The following is a 24,416-nucleotide window of genomic DNA, read 5'->3' as shown; positions in this document are numbered from 1 at the left end:
TTCCACGTACATTACTTTGCTTCATATGTGTATATTCTTACTGCTTTAGAAGAAGTTCCCACATTCAGGAATCATCTGTTTAACCTCCACAGAAGGGCCATAATAGTCTAACAATATGCCCTCTCCACCTTCTATAACATATGGTCTAAGTTTTAAATTTCCAATTAAGTAATAATTATTTTTTAAAGATTTTATTTGTTTGTTTATTTATTATGTATACAGTGTTCAGTCTGCTTATATACCTGTACACCAAAGAGGGCACCAGATCTCATTATAGATGGCTGTGAGTCACCACCATGTGGGTGCTGGGAATTGAACTCAGGACTTCTAGAAAAGCTGCCAGTGCTCTTAACTTCTGAGCCATCTTTGCAGTCCCAATTAAGTAATAATTTTATGAAGGACAAACACAAAAATTTACCTGGTAATCAATTTCTTATTGAATCGTCTCTCATAAGCTGCACTGATAGCCAATGATGCCACAAAGGAACAATCTGATACTATTGTCTGTTAATAAGAACCACATATTCTTTCATTCATGTAATTTCAACATTTGAACAATATTTATTCATTACACCTACTACTGGCCTGCCTTTGGAGTTCTGACTAGATAAACCCTCAGCTGCTGCCACTAAGAGCTCTACCTGTGCCTACTCAATATGTTCCCTTTTAAAAGGGCCCTGCCTACCTCCCATCCCCCTGTCTTTCTTTCTCTCCCTCTCTCTATCTGCCCTCCACCTTTTCCCTCTTTCCTGCTGCTTCTGTCTCCAGAGGCTTGTCTTCCCCCCCTCCCCTCTCCTCTTTCCACCTAATTAAAAAAAAAAAAAATTCACTTGAACTCTCATGGCACTTTTTAAAAATTACACCTACCACTTTAGCTTTTAAATTAAATATCTTAATTATTATTCAAATAGGAAATAAAATGCCATGCTACAAACTCATATCTTATTCAAACAAATCCTAGAAAAAGTGTCTCAATGAATAACTTAGGGTGTGTGTGTGTGTGTGTGTGTGTGTGTGTGTATCTATTAGTGTGAATGTAAGCAAGTACACATAGGTATATATGGAGGCCCAAAGTCAATGATAGGGATGGTTCCAATCAATCACTTTCTACCTTTTACGTGTGTGTGTGTGTGTGTGTGTGTGTGTGTGTGTGTGTGTGTGTGTGTTTTAAATTATGTGCCTCTGTATGTGTCTATTTTAGGCTATATGTGCACATGGAATGTGGAAATCCATGGAGGCCAAAAGAGAGTATTAGGTACCCTGAAACTAGAGTTACAGAGTGAAATTCAATTCTCAACTTTCACATCTACAAATACAAAAGTCGGTAATTGGGGCTGGGGCTGTAGCTCAGTGACAGGGTGACTGCCTAGCATGCACAAGACACCAAATTCAAATCCCAATACTGAAAAGAAAACCTGTAATTTCTCAGAACAGTTTCTTACATTATTTTCTCAATGCTAAAGACAGAATGTGCAGAATGCACTGGGCATGGTGGCACACACCTATAATCTCAGCTACTTGGAGGCTGATGTTGGACATTACTGAGTTTAAAGCCAGCTCGGGTAACAGAACAAAGTGCTGTCTCAGAAGAAGAAAAAAAGACTAACAAATTTTTGGTCTCATTTTGAGAATTATCTTGTTATGCAGACTGGTCTCAAACTTACTATGTAACCCACGATGGTATTGAAACACAAGTGTTGAGATTATAGGTATGTGCTACCAAATCAAGCTGGAAACAATGAGAAGAATGAGAAAGTTTTGCAATTATACTCATGCACCTAAATATATACAATCTAAGAAAAATCAAATCTATATTCAAATGTCCTTAGAGTGCTAACCTTATTGATCATTATACAAAGTAAATATTTACCTGCTTTATGCTAAAACTGGATACAGTATATATCATTGTAGGATTATTGGTGAGGTCTTCTGGCCGCACCCATTTAGAAAATGTAGCTGTTTGTTTAGGTGATAATGGAAGCTTGCCCCATCTATCACTGAGGTGAAAATAAAGGTAAAAGAATGTATTACTTTTTAAAGACAACTTGAAGCCAGAATGAAACCTTCTTGGTGCAGAGATCACATAGCTGTACGTTGCTCTTCCTAAAATAATCAGTCAGATCTGGCTCTTTACACTTAACCTTGAATTCAGTCAACCTGAACACCTTCTCCGATTTAAGAAAAATTAAGTGAAGACAGAAGCTTATAATATGGTATAGACATTTAACTTAGCATAGTTATGATGTTCAGGAAACTCAGCAATCAAATGGGTCATTAACAATACAAACTGATCCACTGAGGGCCTGGGAGGCTGCAGATCCTTTCCTTACCTCTTTAAAGGACAGAAAGACTAGCTAATTTACTAAGCAGTAATACATAATACAAGCTTTATGTATTATTCTCCACTTAAATGCTCAAGAACTATTCAGTTAAACATTTTCGGGGAAAGCATAAATTGGTTATCAAGGTCATGAAGCTAAGAAGTGACATTTGAATCCAGGTCTGTGGCGTCTCATCCACCATGTCTCCCATTACACTATAATCACTGTGCTGCAATACCTCCTTAAAGTCCACATGCAATACCAATAAAAACCATCTACTTCCCAACCCCAAGTCTTCACCTTCCTACAGCAATGGCAGCACGTCTTTGGATCTCAAAAGATGTTGTGGTAATGTGTAATATGCAAACTAAAACAAATTTGTGCAACATTCTTTTATCCAAGAATGCTGATGAGTATTAGATAAAAAAGATTTTGTGTTCAAGTATGACCTGAAAACTTTTAAAGTACTAGTTTCTTCACTGTAGGTAGGACACCTCTAGACTTTTATGAACCCATGTTGCAAATCTCTTAAGTAGAAAAGATTGCCTACAATACTGCTCAAAAAAATTTCTGTTGTTATTGAGTTTTGAGACACGATCACCCTACCTACCTCTGCCTCCTGAGGGCTATGACTGCCATCTTGTCTTCACACCGAGTCCTAACAATTTAGCTACAACTATGTGATGTGAGGAGCTGATTATGAACAAAAACAGAGCTGAGTGAACCTGGGAGTTTAAAGACAGTAATCACAAACTTGTAAGGGAGAAAATCAAAGCTAATAATTCAAACCTATAATTTTATCTATTACCCATTATTAACTTTCTGCATAACAGACACTAGAGAATAAATTTAAAGTTCCATAGTATTCTCTCAAATCACTGAGTAATTAAAGTCTGTATTAAACACATTTTTCTTAGACCCATAAGGCTATTGAAAGTATTTTATAAAATACAATGCTTATGACTTAAAGGTTAACACATCACCAGAATAAAAAAAAAAGAAAAAATTTTAAATCAATGGTTCTCAACCTGTGAGTCATAACACCCTTCAGAAATCCCATATAAGATATTTTGCATATCAGATATTTACATTACGATTCATAACAGTAACAAAATTACAGTTATGAAGTTACAACGAAATAGGTTCACTATAACATGAGCAATTGTATTAAAGAGTCACAGCATTCGGAAGGTTGAGGACCACTACTCTAAGTTAAATTATGGAGCCCTTTTCCTGGCAATCTGTTAAATGAATTTTAAAATGTTTACAATTATTTTTCTTTTGATTATTCTCTAAGTAAAATTATTTAGATGACAAAAATATTGCTAATAATTTGGTATTCATCTACTCTTCTTCAAATTTAATTCATTCAATAAATCTTGTTACTATATAACAGATATTGTGCTAGATATAGGGTGGGACTTAATTAAACAAACATGGTCTCTGTCCTTATGAAGCTTATAATCCATTAAAGGACATGTATTAAGCAAGTAATTACACAAAAAATAAAAGGCGGGGGGACTTCCAACTGTGAAATTTAGGAACAGCAATTCCTACATTAAAGGTGCTCTTGTCTATGGCCACACCACCCTGAATACACTGCTCCCGTAAATTAAAGGGGTTTCTGTATTTCATGTTCTACTTTTCCAATTATATTATTAAACTGCCTCCAAATTTTATTGTTCATACCATATTTTTCTTTTGGACATTCTAACATGAGAGATGTAATTTATCTTAATTTGCGACATTAAACTGAAACCACAAATTTACATCTCCTTAAATGTAACTACATACTAGAGTGAGTGTATACATACATACAGCAATACTAGAGTGAGTGTATACATACAGCACATACTAGAGTGAGTGTATACATACAGCACATACTAGAGTGAGTGTATACATACAGCACATACTAGAGTGAGTGTATACATACAGCACACACTAGAGTGATTTACTCTCATGATTATAATACCAATTATTATTTTATAGGTATTTAAGTACATCTCTAAACACTTATATTACTTTCTGGACTTTTTTCTATTGTGATCCAATCATTAACTGAACAAATGTTTGCTCAGTACTTACTCTGTAACAAGTACTATATCAAGCACTGTGTCTATAATGTTAGATTTTTTTTAAATACCTGTGAGCTCATGACCAAGCCAATTAAATAAATGTGATACTGTGGTACTCTATCACGGTACTGCATTAAACTGACAACTTCATGTTGTTCAGATTTTTATTTGGACCTCTTTACTTCGTTTTCCATCTCTTTTCCAACCAACTTTGTATGTAAGATTTAATTTAAAGACTATGAATTAAATCAAACTTCAGAATACTGGAAACTTCTTTAAATGATCTTGGAAGCGAAAGTTAAACGTGCTTACTTACCAAAAAGGCATTGGATAAGCAAAACGTTCCCTCAGATCAACACTCATGAAAGGAACATATTCTATACCATTTATTTTTGATGTTGTCCTATAAGGCACAAGAAAAAGATCTAAGTTTACAAGTCTATCTTAATCACCAATCTCAGTTAAACTCTAAGCTTAAACGACAATAGCCTTGAACTCAGAATTGCAGTGCATGCCACCATGCTTAGTAACCACTTCTTTCTTATACATCTGCTTTTGTTTTTAAAGAGTAGTTGTAGTCTTGGGTGGTCATTCTCAGTGAATCTGAAGATTCATGCAGTCAGCAATGGGTACAATGATTGTTGGGGCAGTGTATACTTACTTTCACTTGTATGAAGGAAAGCTGTGTTTTCAGAGAGTTCTTTTGATACTGTGTAGAATTTCAAATGTATAGTATATAGAAAAGTAGCATACAGATGCTGAGTAGCCAAAATGATGAATTCTTACTATACTGAATAGCTTCAATTGAGAAAATATCTCCATAGGATCAGGCTGTAGGTGAGCCTGTAGGTTATTTTCTTAATGACTAATTGGGAAGGGCCCAGTCCATTGTGGCTGGTGCCATCATTGAGCTGGTGGCCTGCATTCTGTAAGAAAGCAGGCTGAGCAAGCCACGAGGAGCAAGCCAGTAAGCAGCACTCCTCCACAGCCTCCACATCAGCTCCTGCATCCAGGTCCGTGCCCTGCCTGAGTTCCTGTCCTGACTCCTGTGATGATGAACAGTGATGCGGAAGCTGAATAACAAACCCTTTCCTCCCTACAATGTTTGGTCATACTGTTCATCGCAGTAATAGCAACCCTAAGTAAGACACTCAACTAGCTTAGAGTCTCACCTTTAAAAGGAACCTTGGTTGTTGTTTTGCTATGTACTGTGTTTATTCACATACTATTTTTCTAGGCAAAGGAACCAGGCTAATAGCTGTATAACTAGAATCTTTGGAAAGAAAGGAAGATGCTCTGGAAGGTTGTGACCAAGGAGGGAACCCTGCTCCTTTCAGCTCAGTCTCAGGAAATGTAAATTAACCCGATGTGACCTGCCCAACTCAAGAGCAGCCCTCTGGCTCACAGGCTTATCCTCTGTCAACAGTCAACTGACTCAGAAGACAGTGAAGGAGTTCTACATTACTGCGGGGCTTGCTGTCACTGGGTTTTGAAGCAGGGTCTCCTCTGTAGCCCAGGCTGGCCTTGAACCTGAATTTGTAAGTCTCCTTCCTCCAGAGTGCTGGGATTTCAAGTAAGTGTGATGCCAAGCTCAGGCTTTGAATTTTTAACAGCCCCCAAGGCTGTTTTCAAATAAGGTGAGCTGTCTGCCTAGGCCAGGAGTCTGTGAACATTTTCTGTAAAGATTGACATACTATACAGTTTAGGTTTTAAAAAGTGGTCTTTGTCAAAATTCTGTTTTTCATTTCTTTTAAATCCCTAAAAAATTAAACAGTAGCCAAGTGGTGGTGGTGCACCCCCCCAAAAAAAGGGGGAGAGGGATTCATAACTCCAATTTTTTGTTTGCTGACTATTTCAAAGTAACCCTCCACCCCCATGAGAGTTGTGGTTATAAAGGTGCACAGAGCCTTAGCAGCCTGCCATAACTGCTATGTTCCCAATCTTCAGGACGCAATTATGCAGAGTACCAGCTTTAAAAAAAAGTCTAGGAAAATAATGCTAACACTAAAAAAAGTTGGTTGGTTCTACTCTGTAACTATTCAAGCTGATATATGATATAATGCATAGTTAAGTAACATATCACAACAAAGATCTGGAGGTAATTCAGAACGAAATGGTTTGCACTGATTATGTTTAAAGTTTTCTTTACCCTGAGTCACAAGTGGATTTACCTGAGCACTTCTATTTCTTCTGCTGTGTATCTTTGTCCTTGGGCATCACATGACTGTGGACTTATAAATGGCTGAGGCTTTTCATGGAAAGGATTAGGTCCTAGAGGAAAATGTGTTCTTACTGCAGGAGTCTTCGTTTTCATATTTGTTGACTTGAGTTTACAAAACGGCTTTGTCAAAGGTTCACTCAATGCTTCTGCTCTAAAACAGAAGCACAGAAAAATTGTTCTAGTTTTCTTCTTACAGTTATTTTTTTACACTTTAGTTTTTTATAAGACAGGGTCTCATAAAGAGGCTGGACTCTGCCGGGTGGTGGTGGCGCATGCCTTTAATCCCAGCCCTTGGGAGGCAGAGGCAGGCAGATCTCTGTGAGTTCAAGACCAGCCTGGTCTACAAGAGATAGTTCTAGGACAGCCTCCAAAGCCACAGAGAAACCCTGCCTCGAAAACAAAACAACAACAACAAGAAAAAAAGAGCTGGCCTCTAACTTGCTATGTAACAGTTTGGCCTTGAAGTCCTGATCCTCCTACCTCTCCAAGTGTTTCATTTATACTTACAGGACACAAAACTTACTTCGAGTTAGTAAAGCATCCTAATGTAAAGTCAGTTCATAAACTCCACACTAATCAAAATTTCTCTATGTAAGCTACTGCACATATTTTGTAAGTACTAATTAAATGGACATATGTTTATTATATGTCAGATACTCTGCAAGGTAAAGGGTATATAATAGTATATAAATCCTATCCTTAAGATTTTCTAGATAAGGGGCTGGAGAGATAGCTCCGTGGTTAAGAGCACTGGCTCCTCTTCCAGAGGTCCTGAGTTCAATTCCCAGCAACCACAAGATGGCTCACAACTATCCATAATAAGATCTGGTGCCCTCTTCTGGCCTGTAGGCAGACACACAGGAAGAACACTATATACATAATAAATAAATAAATAAATAAATAAATAAATAAATAAATATGTAAATATTAAAAAAGATTTTGTGAATAAAAAGACAACTTCATCAAAACAATAGATGTCAGGACTGAAGCATTTCATTCAAATGAATGCACAAAAGAAATAATAGCCCTAATGACCAAGAAAAGAGAGTGAATCAAGGGAAGGACGCTTAGACTTAATGTTGAGTCTCAGAGAAATCCACCCACAGTAAGGAAATATATACAAGGTGCGGTAGTATCAAACAGCAGAGCAAGCTATGGCAACTTCCAAAGGATGGATGCAGGCCCTGTGAAAAGTACAAGAGAGACAGCAGGAGATGAGGTCAGAAGAAAGCAGGAATTGATGACAGAGGGTGTCACATGATATGCAAGGGGATTTTGACTGTTCTGTCAAAGAACTAGAAAGCTAAAAACGTTCTTAACCTAAGACCCACATGAGTTTCATGAGTCTTACAGCACTCCAAAATTATATGCCAAGAGCACTCGATGTGCAGTTTCCTACAAAGAAGGTCCTCACTCTTCAACAGATCCCCAAAGGAGTCTCTAACTGACACCTCACCCCATTTACCTTTTCTTAGGATGGACTCAGAAATGCTGGTTTATCTGCACAAGTGTAAAAATCAACTGTGATTATAACTGGTAAAAGAAATCATGATGGAGAAGGCAACTATGTCTGATGAACATAGTAAACCCCATGTCATGGAAACTGGAGAAGGTAACTATGTCAAGCGCTCATACTTTCATGAATTTGGGTAAATAAACTAGAGCTAAGCTGATGATGAAGTGGAGAAGGGGTGAGTTATTCCTCAATGAAAGGGCCAGAACATAGGTAGAGCTTCAAACTAAGGTCATTTCAAAAATTCACATTCTAGAAACAGATGAAATTTCTACTCCTCTCCTTTACAAGAAAGTGGTTTTCTACCTCAACTCTTGAAAGAGGTACAATTCACTTACACAGACCCATTCACTCAGCAAATACTTACTGAACAATCTATGTTCTGCATTCTTTGACGTGCTTACTTAAGCACCGAACAAAACAAGCAAAACTCTGTCCTCACAAGCTTCTACTTAGGGTATGAAGGCTAAATGCAGCACACATACAACAGACTGCTCCTTTCGTGCATTCCACAATGTGGTAATAGCAATGGAAAGAGTATTAAAACAAGCAGAGCAATCAGAATGAAAGTGCAGGGGAGACGCAACTTCAAATAAAATGCCTATAGCAGGTCTCAGAAGTGACACAGCTTGAGAGGTAGGCAGCACATACAGTTTGCTGTTGGGAATGAATGCAAGGCCATTCTCAATGTCTATCTTTTAATAGTAACTCTGGAGGGCTTTCTGAAGTGTCTTGGAAGTCTGACATTGCATAACACCGGAAGTTATCTATTTGAATTATGACTGCTGGAAATACAGCTCAGTGGAAGAATGTTTGAATAGCATGCACAAGATCCTGGGTTCAAGCCACAAAACTACCACAGACACTCAGTAATATCAGGGCAATAAAACAACTCAGATATCACAGTTAGTTCTATTTTCTTTTTTTTTTTTTTTTTTTTTTTTTTGGTTTTTACGAGACAGGGTTTCTCTGTATTGTTTTCGAGGCTGTCGGTCCAGCCCAGCCTCGAACTCACAGAGATCCGCTTGCCTCTGCCTCCCGAGTGCTGGGTCTATTTTCTAATAGCAAAACTTAAAAGGCTTCTTGACTAATGGATGGGCTACTCATCTGGTCTAAAGCAAGGAACTAGAGAAAAGGTAAATTTAATCAGTGAAAAAGTCTCAGCTTGTAGAGAAACATTTAGACCTTTACCACACATTAAGATGTTATGTTAAAAAAAAGCACAATTCATGCTATCCATTGATAAGAATTTGAGTGACAAAACTCACCTATCTAGTGCCTGTCGAGCCAACTGTTTCAATTTATTTTGCAGAGTCTTATCAGCAGTTTCGTAAGACTTAAGAGAAAGAGATAGACATTCTAAAGCATAGTCCTTTAATTTATTTAATCGATATTTCTATGCAAAAATAAAATATACTTCTTGAAATTATGAGTAAATAAATACAACATTTTATTTCTGTCTTTAAAAGTCATCACGTAAAACCATGTTGACTATTTTGTCACTAGGGTGACTTAGAAGTCATCTCTGTAGACCAGTGCTAACTAGACCATCAATGTGTGAACATGTGTCACGGAAGGCTGAGGAGGAGGGACCTGGGGAGACCAGCCCTTCTCTATAGATATTCTCCAGGGTTATAGAATCAAGGCAGATGGTTTTACTGACCACACAGCCTGCCAAAAGCTGGCATATAAAAGACAATGGGAACATCCCCTGCTGCTTTACCTCGCCCTCCTCCCAAATGCACTGTGCTCTCACTAGAGATGCCCCTTGACGCTCAGCATCTCAACCAAGGCCTGGCAGGAGTACTAAGAGCCACTCAGCATACAGATTTTATATTGCAAGTTAATGAAGCGCTCCCAAGCCACTACTCACTTTTTACTGTATGAAGTAGAAAAAAAGCTTATGCTAAATTCACAGATTCATGATAGCGAATTCTTCTTATAGTATTTTTAGTTACTAAGATAACCTTGAACAGTTTAAAAACAAGCAAATACAATTTTTTAAAAGCAATTGCTTAGTATTTCAGTAGCAGCAAAACTTTAATAAGGTACAAAACTCTATTATTAGTGTTCTCAACATTTTCAGTGAAGATTAGTTTTATTTATAATGATAGAATGTGGGGGTTCCTTCAAATTAAATAACATTTGTGAGTAAGGGAAGCACTTTCTTAACATAATTCCATCAAGTTTGGCCCACAGCGATACCTACGGTTTTTAGACAGAGGTCCACAGCTTCCGTATATAATTCTATGGCGTCTTCCACACTCCCCTTTTCATCCTCATCAAAAGCTTGTGTAACAAGAAAATGGGCACGCTCTAGATCCAACTGATGTTTTGATTTCAAAGGATCAGCACTCTTTGACTGAACTGGTACAGAATGAAAAAACATGCAGAAAGAATATTACTTAAATGTAACCAGGAAAACCAACATTTTAATATATTTAAGATATTCTTTCAAAGGAGGAGAGGAAGAAGAGAGAGCTGGGATTGACATGTGAAGCAAGCTTGTTTCTAATTTAAATTTTAAAAAAGACATTTTTAACCAAACTCTATATCCCTCATTTAAAATGCTTAGCAAAATACTCAAAAAAACCTTTAAGAGGAATAATTTTCTCTTTCTATCTCTAAACCCCTACCCAAACCCCATTATTTAGACATCAGAGACAAAATATTAGAAATGCTTGAATTTTTTCTACTAGTACTCCCTTCACTAAAATAAAAACAAAGGAGTCTTCTTCGCATTCTTCTCCCTCCATAAAAACAAAGTAAAAACTTGGAAAGTGCTAAATATTAAGAAGCACGCAGGTTGTTTTTTCACAATTGTTGGAAGAACTTGAAGGATTTAAAACCCACTGACTGGAATGAATGTAACAGCCCATCAATAAGTGTAACTGTGTATATAAGACAAAGGAAGATGGAAATTCCCTCAGTTCCTACTCCTAAGCTAGCCTCATACATTCTTTTCCTTCTAGAAGTCTGTGTTAACATTTAGCCTAATACGTTTCAGAAAGATTTCTACAACATTGTGATTTTTCTACTTTTATTTTTCCATGTTTGACTTAGGGTTTCCTGGGACCTCTTCTACCACCCACCCACTTACCATAGAGCCCAAACATTGACTCAGTAGATGACTGTTGAAATAAACCAAAATATTTATAGAGAGGACAGGGAAATCATGGAAACAGTTCTGAAGGATTTATGAACTTTAAAAATAATTTTCTTGGAAAACAGTATATGAAATAATGTATATTTATAAAACAAGGCAATTACATTTGAGAACTTCACTTACTTACCCGGGAAAATGAAATTCCTTGTTAATCATGCAGGGTCCTATGCCCCACCTCCTCCCCATGTTAAGAAGGAAACCCAGAACCTCAAGTATGCTAAATAGGTCTGAGCGACTCCCAGAGTTTCCAACAAGAACTGCTGAGTGCAACAATTAGTGTAGCTTTCTATCAAGCAAAGTTCAATACACAGACAATTCCTACAACTCAAGCAACTTCTGGACACCATTTTAAAGTAGCCTACCACCTTTTAAGAAGACTGTTGTAACAGGGAATCAAAAGCAGATCACACAGACTTTATACTAATTATGTGTTTATAACTGCTCATTCCATTCAGAGTAAGTGGTAGACAGCAACAGAATCGATCTAGAGTAAAAATTCTGAGTATTCTTCTGTGAATTATCCAACAATACAAAAAGGAAAAAAAGGTTTAAAAATCATCCTAAAGATGAATACACACACACACACACATATTTTGGTTTTTGTGTAGCCTTGGCTGTCCTAGAACTCACTTTGTAAACCAAGCTGTCCTCAAACTCACAGAGATCAGCCTGCCTCTGCCTCCAAGTGTTGGGATTAAAGGTGTGCAGCCTACTGCCACTACCACCTGGCAAAATGAATGTATTTCTAAGCCAAATGTCAGCAATATTTTTCTTTTCTAGCCATATGAACAACATATTTTGACACGAACCCTTTTCTTAACGAAACTGATCACTAAGCTTATATATACTTCTCCCGTGGCACCCGCTACGCTGTTTATAAAAATAAACGCAAGCTGTTCCAGGCCTCTGCTTACATGTTGTCTTTCCAGGGTGTGGCATTAAAACAAAGAGTTCACCAAGGTCTGTAAGTAGAGGACACTGACAGAAAAATGTGAATCTACTGCCTACTGCTGAAGTTTGTAAGCAGTAAAAATGCTGAGTGCCTTAACTTTAGTGTCAGAACTGACACTTTAAAAACAGGCTCCGACATGGTCCTCACTGCAATTTTGTCAATGATAAATTCAATGTAGAGAATTTACTATCCTAGAGAAAACTCTATTATCTCTAACATTCTTCTTGTAGATCTATTAATTTATTTCCCGATCATGATTTCTTAAATCTCCTTAAGAGATTCTTCTCTTCCTGTGCTGTGGTGGCGCACACCTTTAATCCCAGAGCTTGGGAGGCAGAGGCAGGCGGATCTCTGTGAGTTCGAGACCAGCGTGGTCTACAAGAGCTAGTTCCAGGACAGCCTCCAAAGTCATAGAAAAACCCTGTCTCAAAAAAACCAAAAAGAAAAAAGAGATTCTTCTCAGTGAGCAGAAAGAGTATCAAGATCCAAGATGATGAAGCTGGGCTATGGTGGTGCCCACCTTTAGTCTAGCATTCGAGAGGCAAGGGCAGGCAGATCTCTGTGAGTTCCAGGTCAGCCTGGTCTACAGAGTGAGTTTTGGGACAGCCAGAGGCTACACAGAGAAACCACGTCTCAAAACTTTACCCCACTCCACCCATCTTCCCCCCAAAAGATCCAAGATGAAGAGGACAGAGAAACAGGAGTAAATGTGGTCAGGAGCAAGGGAAGGGAAGAGGGAAAGTCATGTCTGACCAACCTGCAGAGTGCAGAGCTTGGACTCTCTCCAGATATTCACTGATCTTTTCCTGGATCCGTTCTAAGCTGGAGCCTGCCATCTCAGCATAAATTAAGGCTTGTGCAGCTTCCTTAAAATAACAATAATAATAATATAATTCAAAAGATCTTCACAATATGAATTTTAATTACTACTTTCTAATTCTCTCTTCATTTCACAACAAAACAAAAACATCTTCAAGTTTTTTTCATACATCAAATAAGTTATAAAACCCTCTATATTACCTTTCCATTTTCAATATCCTTAATCTTTATATTCTGTTGAAAATTTAAGAACCCAATCGTTAAACATTTCTTCAGAATAGCTGTGACTGGCATGTTTTCTGTTTTCCTTATGTGTAAATTATATACTTTGAAAAGGTACCCTTGAGTTTTAAAAGCATTAAAACAGGGGCTAGGGCTTAGCTATGTACAGCAGTTGCCTAGCACGTGTAAGACTCTGGGTTCAATAACCAGGACCATCACAACCAAAACCAAATCATTAAAACCATCACCAAAACAATAAGATCAATTAAAAAAACAAGAAATTGTAAAGATTTAAAGTCTCACAAGAGAATAAAAATACTAGGGTAGAACATAATGAAGTAGATTTCAGTTTTTAATGAAACAAACTTAACTAAGAAAGCCTAATTCACCTTCCAGCTTCCCAGAGCTCCCACAACCAGCTGTGCTATGGCTAGTGAGGGAGGGCTTCCATTCTCCCTGTCCCTGTTCTGAGGTTAGGACAGAGATCCCTGCAAGGGACAGCCCCTCTCTACAGGAGCTGAATGGGTGTTACAACTCACAGGCCTGGCCTCTGTGCTGTTTGTTTCCAAAGCCTCTACCACTGACCTTCATTTTGCAAGCCAGGTTTTTGTTTGTTTGTTTGTTTATGTTTTTTTGTCTTTTTATTTAGAGAACGCTTTATTAGTTTTTGTGATCAAACCCACGTAGATAAGACCTTACATATTTAATACAGCGCCTCAACCCTGTGCAAATGGAGAAAAAAAAATTAAGTTCAACATTTCTAGACCGATGTGGCTGTTAATGTTCCATACAATGCCAACTCAACAGGTAAACTGGGATACTTCTTTTTCCAAAGTTGACAGCACAGCTAAAGTTTCCAAATATTCAAATTGTATATACGTGTGTATATTCATATTTATATAAAAGACCAATAATAGTGTGTTACTACGAGTCAATAGCAGCAGCAGCTTCTCCGGGTTCTGCGATCATTTGAAACAACCGGAAGAGACTGCAAATGTAGCACCTGCGAGCAACCAGATTATTGAGGCACACAATGCAGAAGTGAGGTGTTAAAACAATAATAAACGATACGATTCAAGTTTGGGGAGTGAAAACCCGTAAACTCACATGCGTTTAGAAAAACAGCCATGCATATATATGTATACACACATACACACACACACACATCGAATGCTGGAGCAAGGGATGAATTCCTTTTCTATTTTACTTTTTCTTTTCTACATCGAACACGCACTCACGGCATATTATTTGTGACAGATCGCCCACGCGGGCCACACACACACACACACACCAGGGCCAAGGGACAGCGCACAGGGCATCCACTCCCCGTGTCACCCCCAGCCGCGGGCCAGCAGAGCCGCCGGCACCAGCCAGCTACAACGGCGGCCTGGGGAGCAGGACCCCGCCCCTCCGCCTCGGGCTCCGCCAGCACTCGCTGCCGTGACTCGGCTCGCCCGAGCACGAGCCCGAGCCCGAGCCCGGCGCCCGGCCCTACCTTGTAGTAAAACACCGCCTCAGAGTAGCGGCCTTCGTGGTCGCGCTGCACCGCCAGCCGCGCGAACTGCACCGCGTCCCGCTCCAGCGCCGTCGCGTCCATGGCGCCCAGGCCCCGCGCCGGGGGAGGCAGACAGGCCCTGACGCCGGCCCACGCCGCCTGGAGACACTGCGGCGAGTATCGGGGGCCCCGCGAGCAGAGCGGCAGAGTTTACTTGCGAGGGCGGAGGAAGGGGAGACGGAGCCCCCTCGGCCCGGCCAGGACGCCCGCCAGAGCCGAGCAGCCTCCGCTCCGCTCGGGACCCTCCAGGCCGCCCCGCCTCGCGCCCTCGCCCCGCCCACCGGCGGCATGGCGCAGGCGCAGGCGGCCCCAGGCGGGGCTTCCCTCCCGAGAGGGCGGGGCTCAAGGCGACCGCTGGTGGGCGGGGCCGGAATGATGTCCGGTGTGGATTGGGCGAGCGGAGGCAGGTGCTGCCGGGCCGAAGCCGAGGGTTTCTCTACGTCTTGCTAGGAAGACCAGGTTGGCGGTGCCAGTGAGGTTGTTGCCGACGGGTTCCGGTTTGGCTTCAGAGGAGCATGCGCTCTATGGAGACTTTCATCCACTAAATGTAAAAAAGGGGTAGGCGGAAAGAAACAACCAGCAGCACCTCCTGTCGCCAACTGGATTAATTACCTTACCCGGAGGCTGAGGTAAGAGGACTAGGCCAACATGATCTACACAGCTAAAAACCCTGAACGACCCCCAGGAAGCATATGTCTGCCATAGCTCAGTTCTTCTCCACGCAAACATGAACACAGATCACCTGCAGATCTTGTTAAGAAGAGTTGATTGTGAGCCAAGCATGGTGGTGAATGCCTTTCATCCCAGCACTCGGGAGACAGACGCAGAGGCAGGCGGATCTCTGATAGTTCGAGGGCAGCTTGATCTACAGAGCATATTCCTGGGCAGCCAGGGATGCACAGAGAAACCTTTTCTTGGGTGGGAAAAAAAAAATTGATTGTGATCCAGTCTAGAGTGGTGTCAGCTGTCCTCAAACTCAAGAAAGACTCCCTGGTAACGCTAATGCTGGTGGTTCATGAAACTCATTATCAAGGTCACAATGATGTGGGTGCTACTACTAGACCAGGTCAGTGCACAGCTAACTAGGCTGGGATTTTCATCCCTGTACATCATGTATCTCTGGACATTCTGCCTTCTTTGTGACAGCTGACTGCCATCTCCTTCCTCCCCCCCTTTTTTTTGTTTTGGGGTTTTTGTTTGTTTGTTGGGGTTTTTGTTTGTTTGTTTTTGTTTTGTTTTGTTTTTTGAGACAGGGTTTCTCTGTCTTTTTTTGGAGCCTGTCCTGGCACTCTGTAAACCAGGCTGGCCTCGAACTCACAGAGATCTGTCTGCCTCTGCCTCCCGAGTGCTAGGATTAAAGGCATGCGCACAGACGCCCAGCATCCTTCTTCCCTTCTTACAGTCCCTAGATCCTGTAATAGGGTTTTCTCCACACCAACCCCTGAATTCGGTCCAGGGCTTCTGTTCTGGGTCATCATCTCCTAGAGGAGTTCTAGGCTGAAGCTTACTCTTGACAGTCCCTCACAAATGAGCCACAAGACTTAGACAAATCATCTCTCAGATGGGTGCTTATTTGCATGTTTGTTCATCAATTGACAAGCATTTGCTTATACTCACACATGCCAGGTCCTTACCTGTCAAATCTCTTAGGTTTCAGGAAGCTCAAAAAGGCAAGAAGTACTTGTAAGGGTACTCTAGTTCCAATGCCCTCCTGTGACTTCAAAGGACATCAGCCACACACCAGACTACATTCGAGCAAAATATTCATATACACAAAATAAATAAACCTAAATTTTTAGGAGTACTTTTTCGCAAAATAAAGACCATGAATGTTCATAGCAGTTTTATTTTTAAATTTATCTTGTAACTGATAAATATACATACCCATGGTGTAGAAGATGCTGCCTTAAAAAGATTTTTGAGAAGTAAAATCAGGCCAACAAAGGCATGTAGCGTTATTCTTACTAACTAAAAACTAGAAGTCACTCAAATGTCCCCCAAATAAGTGCATGGGTAAACAAGTCGTGATATATCTGCACCATGAACACAACTGCACTCAGTTTCATTACTGACACACATTCCAACATGGATGAATCTCAGAAACACTATCCTGAGCAAGGAAGTCAAGGACAAAGAGTAGGTTCTCAGTCTCTATGTCTCTAACACTGAAGGAAATATTAATATGTAATGACGGGAAGTATGTCAGTGCATGCCTGGAACATGGGGTGGAATGGTTGATTGGGAAGGATCCCCAAGTTCTCAAGGTGTTCGTGTTATATAAGAATACAAAAATGTAAGCCGGGCATTGGTGGTGAATGCCTTTAATCCCAGCACTCGGGAGGCAGAGGCAGGCGGATCTCTGTGAGTTCGAGACCAGCCTGATCTACAAGAGCTAGTTCCAGGACAGCCTCCAAAGCCACGGAGAAAACAAAAAACAAAAGCAAAAAAGTACAATTATGCCCTAAACATCTTGCCTTTTATTACTTACAAATCTCACCCCAGTAAAGTCGGATTTTAAAATAGCCATAGGACGGGCTTCATAAATGTGACCTACTAGTCATATCATCACTGCTCTTTTTAAGGCTCCCAGCCGAGCAATAGTAAATTATTACTGCACTCACTAAATACTGTTGGTCAGATGCTGGGTGTTAAAGCAAATTGACCCAAACGGCTGACCAGCACCAGCCAACAGGTAGCAGCACCCTTGGGTGATTGCTGAGAAAGCTGTCAGGGTTGGGGGGGCCTCAGAACAGCAGCTGAATCAGCATTGTGGGTCCATGTTGATGGGTGCGGAGATGAGAACCATCACTTTGAGAATGGCCTGAGAGCTGCTTATGAAGTTAAAAGAAGCACAGCTTCTGATTCAGCAACTCCATTTCCAGGCCCGTATGCAAGAGAAATGGCTGTGCATGTCCACCGTAAGACGTAAATAAATATGTGTAGGTAGAGATCTCACGTATCCGCGAAAGGTACGTCAGGAAAGCCGGGGGATAAAGGAAAGGAAGGAGGGGTCGCGCTTTCTCTTAGGGCTGCGATCAAGGTTGGAGACCAGCAGAGAATGCCTCTAACCTCAGTTCTCGGCTTCTCATATAAGTGACTTCTCTCTCTCTGATAACGTATGACTTCCCTGCCTGGTATCCTTGGCGTGGCTCGCTTTCCTTCATCAAATACGCTTTCATGAACTTTATTCCTGGAACTGGAAGTGACTAAGCTGTTCATCCGGATCAGGATGGGTAGGGGCGGGAGGAGCTGGCTTGTCAGAGCACTAACAACTGTCTATAGCTCTAGTTCCAGGGGATTCAACATCTTCCTCTGGATTCTTCAGGTATCAGACTCATGTGGAGCACAGACAAACACACACATTAATTAAAATAAAATCTAAGAAAAGTTCTAGAATAGAATGGGTATGTTGATGAAGCCATATTTAGGCAATTGGACAACATACAATAATTTTGGGGAGGTTTGTTTGTTTGTTTGGGTTTTGGTTTTTTGAGGCAGGGTTTCTTTCTCTGTGCAGCCTTGACTGTCCTAGAACTCCCTCTGTAGATAAGGCTGGCCTTGAACTCACAGAGATCTACCTGCCTCTGCCTCCCCAGTGCTGGGATTAAAGTCCTGTGCCACCACCACCTGGCTATTAGAAGTTTTAAAGGAACATTAGAATGAAAAAGAGAGAAACATGGATGAATCTAATGCTGCCACAGGGGCCATGCCAGTCTGTGTGGCTGTGCTGCCACACGGTGTGTCATGGTGTGTCTGGGCCTGGGCTGCTGCTGTGGACCGTGTCTGGGTCTGGGTTCCTGTTATAGCTGGGGTCTGCGATGATGTCCAAGGCCCATGTGAACACAGGAGATAGTAGGAACCACGCATGTTGAAATCCCAGGGCTGGGCTGGGATTGACATGTGAAGCAAGCTTGCTTCTAATTTAAATTTTTAAAAAAATCCCAGGACTATGCTGAGCCAGCCAGTGCCCCCACAGGTGCTGGGACAACTGGCCCTGCTCCTCATTGGGACCCTGCAGCTAGAGAGCTGGACCCAGCCCCCAACAGGTGAGCTGACACCCCTCCCCCGCTCCCCGCCCCCCCCCACCCCCCACCCCCGCACTCAAAGAGATGGTCCCACCCCTCACCACTGTAGACCAGGCTGGCTTCAAACTCACAGAGATCTGCCTGCCTCTGCCTCCCAAGTGCTGGGATTAAAGGTGTGTGCCACCAACCCCGGGCCCAAACCCAGAGTCTCATCAGCTGAAGTTGGTGGTAACCTGTATCTCTCCATCTTATAAAGCCCTTGGCAGCTTGGCACTGTTATATGCTGAAAATTACATAAACAATAGAAACACTAATAAAACTTCGACCAGCTAATAATTAATTTCATTAAAAGTCTGCAGGACTTCAGTACAAATAGAGTAGAAATTATTGTGTTGGAGAAATTCTTGAAGAAGGCATTGAACTATTTTCGTTACATTTTGTGGCTTAAATTTTTGGTAAAGTGAGATAGTAAAGAAAGAAAAAGATCCCACAAACACTTGCTTCCTACAAAAGCATTTGGAAACACCACCCAGAAATGTAAAAGTCAAGGTTACGACCCAATTAGGCTCATAGATAAATTGGTTTCCACCATGAATTGAGTCTACATTAAACGTCAGGAGTCTTCTGCAGAAACCTGGGTTTAAGGTGTAAAATCCAGTCTACTTTGAGTCTGCATGACATTTTGGTACATGTGTAGAGGACACCACTTACATGGGAAGGCCATGTTGCTCCGGTTTCCCGGGAACACACCTGGATATTTCCTCGTGGTGCCTACGTTTCCTGCATATGTATTTGGGTTTACAACTTCAGTTTGTAGTAAAACGTCTCGTGGTTTTCGATCTGATTTATATTGGGGCTGGGAAGGCAGTACAGTCAGCAAAGGGCATTCCAATCACAAGGTCCTGAATGAGATCCACTGGGAAAGGGGGTGTGGCATGCGCTTATAATTCTGGTGCTCTAGCGGAGGCAAAGGTTCCTGAGCATCAATGGTGAAGCCTCCCAGCCTAGGACGATCGAAAACAAGACTGACAGATGCTGAGGAACAAACAACACTGGAGGTTAATCTCTGGCTTCCACATGCATGTATGTGTGCCTGCTCATACGTGGGCACCCACACTCACACATACACATGCAAAGAGAACGTGTAGTTTATGTTAATGTCTAAGAATATTAGCCTGTGCTTTGTGACAACTACAGTCCATATTAGACTCTTAGAAATGGGATTGAAATTTTCAGGTTAGAAGTTACTATTTTGAAAATCAATCTACATTATAATCTCATTCAAGGTGACCAAAAATAATAAATATAGGTTACTATTCAGAGTTTTATTGCTAAACTGGAATATATGTATTTCTGGATTGTGTTTTGCCTATAACAAATATAACAAAAATAACTTTAATTCCTAAAATGGAACCAGATGATAATGGGTTTAAAGTAGTAGCTTTGCATGCTGTTCCTGGACTATTGTTATTATTTTGTTTTAGTGACAATTAATGTATTGAGGATTCTAAGGCATAAATCTTGTTTTGCCTTTTTAAGATTTTAATTAACAAAAATTTTATTCAACATATTCTGTTCATCCTTTCCCTTTCCCCCAACTCCTCCCAGACCCTTCCCACTTACTCAAAGACATAAATAGTGTCTCTTAAAGGAATAAACAATGAACCTTAATTCAAGGCCTTTGTTGTTTAATTCAGAGAAATTTCCTGAGGGGCTCGTTTGGAGCAGGAGCACCTGACAATGGTACCTGGTTTCTGCCACCTTAAATAGAAGAGGCTCAATGACCTACAGAGCGTCTAACCTGGTGCAGACATCTGTGTCATTGGAAAACTGTAAACACCATTTCCCTAAAACCCTTCCTCAAGTGTGAGTACTCCCCATGGAATCAAAAGTGGTGTCAAGTGTGGGTTAAGTTAAAGAGATTTTTTTTACTTGTTTAGCATACTGAACCTGTAATGAACGGTTCTGTGATGATGGACTCTTTCAGTTGGTGTTTCCTTTGAAATACAGATTGAGGAACTGCTCTACAGATGCCAGTGGAGCTCACACATTCACCTTTACTGCTGCGCATCAGGGTTGGAGCAATGGGGTCAAAACTCCGTGTAGCTAAGTAGCTTGGAGAGTTTGGAGGAAGGTTCCGGAGAGGGGTCCCGGGTAGGGGGAGGGTGTGTCAATGGGAAGACGTGTGTAGTGCTAAAAAAGCATCAGATCTTGTGTTCCAACTGAAAGATGCCAGTTCCCCCCTGCAGTGTAGCATGCTATCAAATGTATGTCTTCATGAAGAATTATAGCAGGACGAGGAAAGTTTTCAAGGACCCATGCTTGTTTCCCCTGTGATTCCTGGCTTTGAAAAGTGAAAAATTTCTTGGGGCATTGGTGGCACACGCCTTTAATCCCAGCACTCAGGAGGCAGAGGCAGGCGGATCTCTGTGAGTTCAAGGCTGCCAAGCAGCGTTGCACTAGTTTACAAATCTCACACCTCCTAAACTTATCTGGTTAACTCGATGAGTGTATTAAGTAACTTGTCTGAGCCAGCCTTAAGGTACTGTAACATTTGGTTTGTGACATGATTCAGTGGGTCACTCCCCCTCGGGGCTTTGAATGAATCCTTCAGGCTTCGATCTCACTGGTCCTGCTGTGAGTAGGTGATGGTGCTGGAGCAGGCATCCCCCAGGTGTAACAGTCAGGGTTAAAGAGTGAGATCTCCAGAATCCCTTCTTGGAGCTCAGCAGCTCACTGGCTCCCCTAGGCTGTGGGTTCACGCATTTCAAAGATCACCTTCACTGTTTTGCTATCCCAGAATCTCGCGGGCGATTGCCATGCAAAAAGCACCAAAGCAGTGCAGCAGGGAGAGAGCGGTCCCTTTTGTTCCCGGGCCCCACAAACACATCCTCTAAATCTGGCTGTTAACACAAAGTCCGGGTCATAAAGACAGGAGTGGACGCATTCTATCCTTTTCTTTTTATGTCTTCCCATTATATAGAGAACCAAGAATGTAAAGCAGAGAGCTGAGCAGGTCCCGCTCGAAGGTTTTAGAAAACTCTAGGTCTTTTAACCCAAGCCAAAAGGAAGCAGAGGTTACAGGGTGTCGGCAGCCGTAGTAATAAAATTAAACTGAGTACCTGAGCGTTGTATAGACTAAAATCTAGACAATGAAACCTACAAGGGGCAAAATGAATGAAAGTGGTAAAATTTAAATGAAAAAATAACCTCTTAAATGTCCTAACAGAACTGAGAAATAAAGCCCAAATGTCTGCCATACACGTCAGCCCTTTCGATCGTGCCTGTGCTGACCTTGGTGAGGCCACAGACCCATTTCACTCGACTGGCCGGGCTCTTGCTCCTGCTGTTGTTCTTCTGGCTGAGGATGAAGACGACAAGAGTATTATGCACAGCATCAATACTGAACCTGGGTGTGGCATTGCTGATGCCATCCATCCTAATAATGATGCCAAACACTTTTTCCTTCCTATTGGTGATGATGACAAAGGTGATATAGCCCAGTTCCTCCTAGGGAAGCCGGGGAAATGGAAAAAAAAAAGTTAAACTGTGGTAATAGTTGAAAATAGATGATTGTAGGCCAGGCTGTGGTGGTGCTCACCTTTAATCCCAGTACTCGAGAGGCAGAGGCTGGTGGATCTCTGTGAGTTCAAGGCCAGCCTGGTCTACAGAGCGAGTTCCAGGACAACCTCCAAAGCAATTCAGAGAAACCCCGTCTCGAACCCCCCCCAAAAATGACAAAGTCGGTTTAGCCCAACAAAACTGACCAAGTAGTAGTTAGTTGGTTTGTTGTTTCCTATTCTGGCTGACAGAACTGTTTTCACGCTCAGCAGTAACCTTACGGTTTGTGAGTGGCTAAGCATATGCCAGGAACCCTGCCGTTCAGTGCCAGTCAGTGTCTGCTTTTTCTGTGTCCCCACCCTGTGACTTGTAACAATAAAGTCATACTGAAAACAAACACTCCAAGACAAGCAAGGTCTCAGAAGGAAACCAACCAAACTTCCACCTTCTCAAACACACAAAAAGTCTCAAGAGCCAGAAGTAAGGAAATGTGGTAGAGAACACACCCATGCACACTCAGGGCTTCCTTTCTGGGGAGCAAACAATGACAGGGCAGGGTTACAAGAGTGCAGAACCAAAGTTTGAAGGTCTACACCAAACCCACTAAAACATGCCAAGAGCTGACCAGAGATGTCTGTGCCTTGTTTTGTCTGGGCTCCTGTGGCTCCCTGTCCAGACTAGCCCTGCTGTGAAATCCTTCCAGATCAGAACTCTGGATAACGGTGGATTTTCCAGTCCATGGAGGAGGACAGCATGTGTTTCCCTGACATTCTCACACTCCCCTAGAAGTACGCCGCCTCTGAGCCTGTACCCTTCCCTCACTTTACCAGGGTGTGGAAGCGAAAGCGCCAAGCTCATCATTGCCCGGCTCCATACAGGACTGTGAGGCACCCATCTTCAGCAAATTCCTTTGGCTACACTGCTAAGGGCTTTTAAAATATGTGAACAGTTAAAACAAAACCTCCAGCTGGGTGGTGGTGGCACACGCCTTTAATCCCAGCACTCGGGAGGCAGAGGCAGGCGGATCTCTGTGAGTTCGAGGCCGGGCTGGACCGACAGCCTCCAAAACAATACAGAGAAACCCTGTCTCATAAAACAAAAACAAACAAAACAAAACAAAAACAAAACCCTCCAGACAGTGTACTTGAAACACGCATCTTAGTTTCTTTATCTGTTGACAAAGCAACTTTAGAAAGAATGGGTTTAGTTACAGTGGGAATTCCCAGGAGCAAGAGCTTGAGGGGGAGGGGGTCTCCTATTGAGTCCACACTCAAAAGGCAGAGAGCAATGAGCACATGCTTGCTTGGTTCTCTCTGTCTCTTTGTACAGTTGATCTGGGTCAGGAATGGTGCCACCCCTGGTGACTGGGGCTTCCCACTGTAGCACAACTAAGATACCACCACCACCGCCACCATCATCACCACCACCCCCGACCCCTTGCCAGGCATGCCCAGAAGTCCAGCTCCCAGGGAGGCTCCTTCGCTAAGGTTGACAACACTATCACAGCATGTGAAACTCAACCCTCACCTTCCTTATGGTTTCTAATAGGATTTATTGTAATATTGGGAGTGTTTGGAAAGAGCTGAGAGGGTCTCCTCTTTCCTTGAAATGATTGTGGTTTTGTTTCACTCTTAAGATTTATTTTGCCAGGTGTTTGGTACATGCAGCACTCGGGAGGCAGAGGCAGGCGAATCTCTGTGAGGTAGAGGCCAGCCTGATCTACAGATCGAGGTCCAGGACAGCCTCCAAAGCAACACAGAGAAACCCTGTCTTGAAGAGCAAAGGAAAAAAGATTTATTCTTATGCATATGGGCATTTTGCCTTCGTGTGTGTCTGCGGAACGTGTGTGCACCTGCCGAGGCCAGAAGAGGTCCCTGCTACTAGAGCTGAAGACAGTTGTGAGCTGCCACGTGGGTGCTGGAGATTGAACCCTGGTCCTCCGGAAGAGCAGTCAGTGCTCTTTACCATTAAACCGTCCATCTAGCA

At 41.8% G+C, this 24,416-nt stretch overlaps 1 protein-coding gene and 1 long non-coding RNA gene across 3 annotated transcripts in view; one reads left to right on the top strand and one right to left on the bottom strand.

Annotated features, from left to right (window-relative positions):
- Positions 1-15,120, bottom strand: part of Capn7 (calpain 7) — a 34,588-nt gene extending 19,468 nt beyond the window's left edge. For both annotated transcript variants that reach the window (XM_005085227.4, XM_040747849.1), the window contains exons 1-8: positions 14,785-15,120; positions 13,006-13,114; positions 10,340-10,497; positions 9,399-9,466; positions 6,568-6,768; positions 4,713-4,799; positions 1,871-1,997; positions 419-504 (exon numbers count right to left, since the gene is read on the bottom strand). In XM_005085227.4, the coding sequence (XP_005085284.1) occupies positions 419-504; positions 1,871-1,997; positions 4,713-4,799; positions 6,568-6,768; positions 9,399-9,466; positions 10,340-10,497; positions 13,006-13,114; positions 14,785-14,886 (938 nt within the window). In that variant the 5' untranslated portion in view covers positions 14,887-15,120. The remainder of the gene's footprint in view (positions 1-418; positions 505-1,870; positions 1,998-4,712; positions 4,800-6,567; positions 6,769-9,398; positions 9,467-10,339; positions 10,498-13,005; positions 13,115-14,784) is intronic.
- A 64-nt stretch (positions 15,121-15,184) lies between these two features.
- On the top strand, positions 15,185-24,416 carry LOC106022423. The gene is made up of 4 exons (XR_002386075.2): positions 15,185-15,473; positions 18,790-18,890; positions 20,567-20,735; positions 22,099-24,416. It is a non-coding gene; the product is annotated as an uncharacterized LOC106022423 (long non-coding RNA).

This window comes from Mesocricetus auratus, unplaced genomic scaffold (assembly GCF_017639785.1).
Source record: "Mesocricetus auratus isolate SY011 unplaced genomic scaffold, BCM_Maur_2.0 Super-Scaffold_100006, whole genome shotgun sequence".
NCBI classification, from domain to species: Eukaryota; Metazoa; Chordata; class Mammalia; order Rodentia; family Cricetidae; genus Mesocricetus; species Mesocricetus auratus.
Note: the sequence above shows the minus strand (reverse complement) of the source record. Positions and strands in the feature narration are given on the sequence as shown.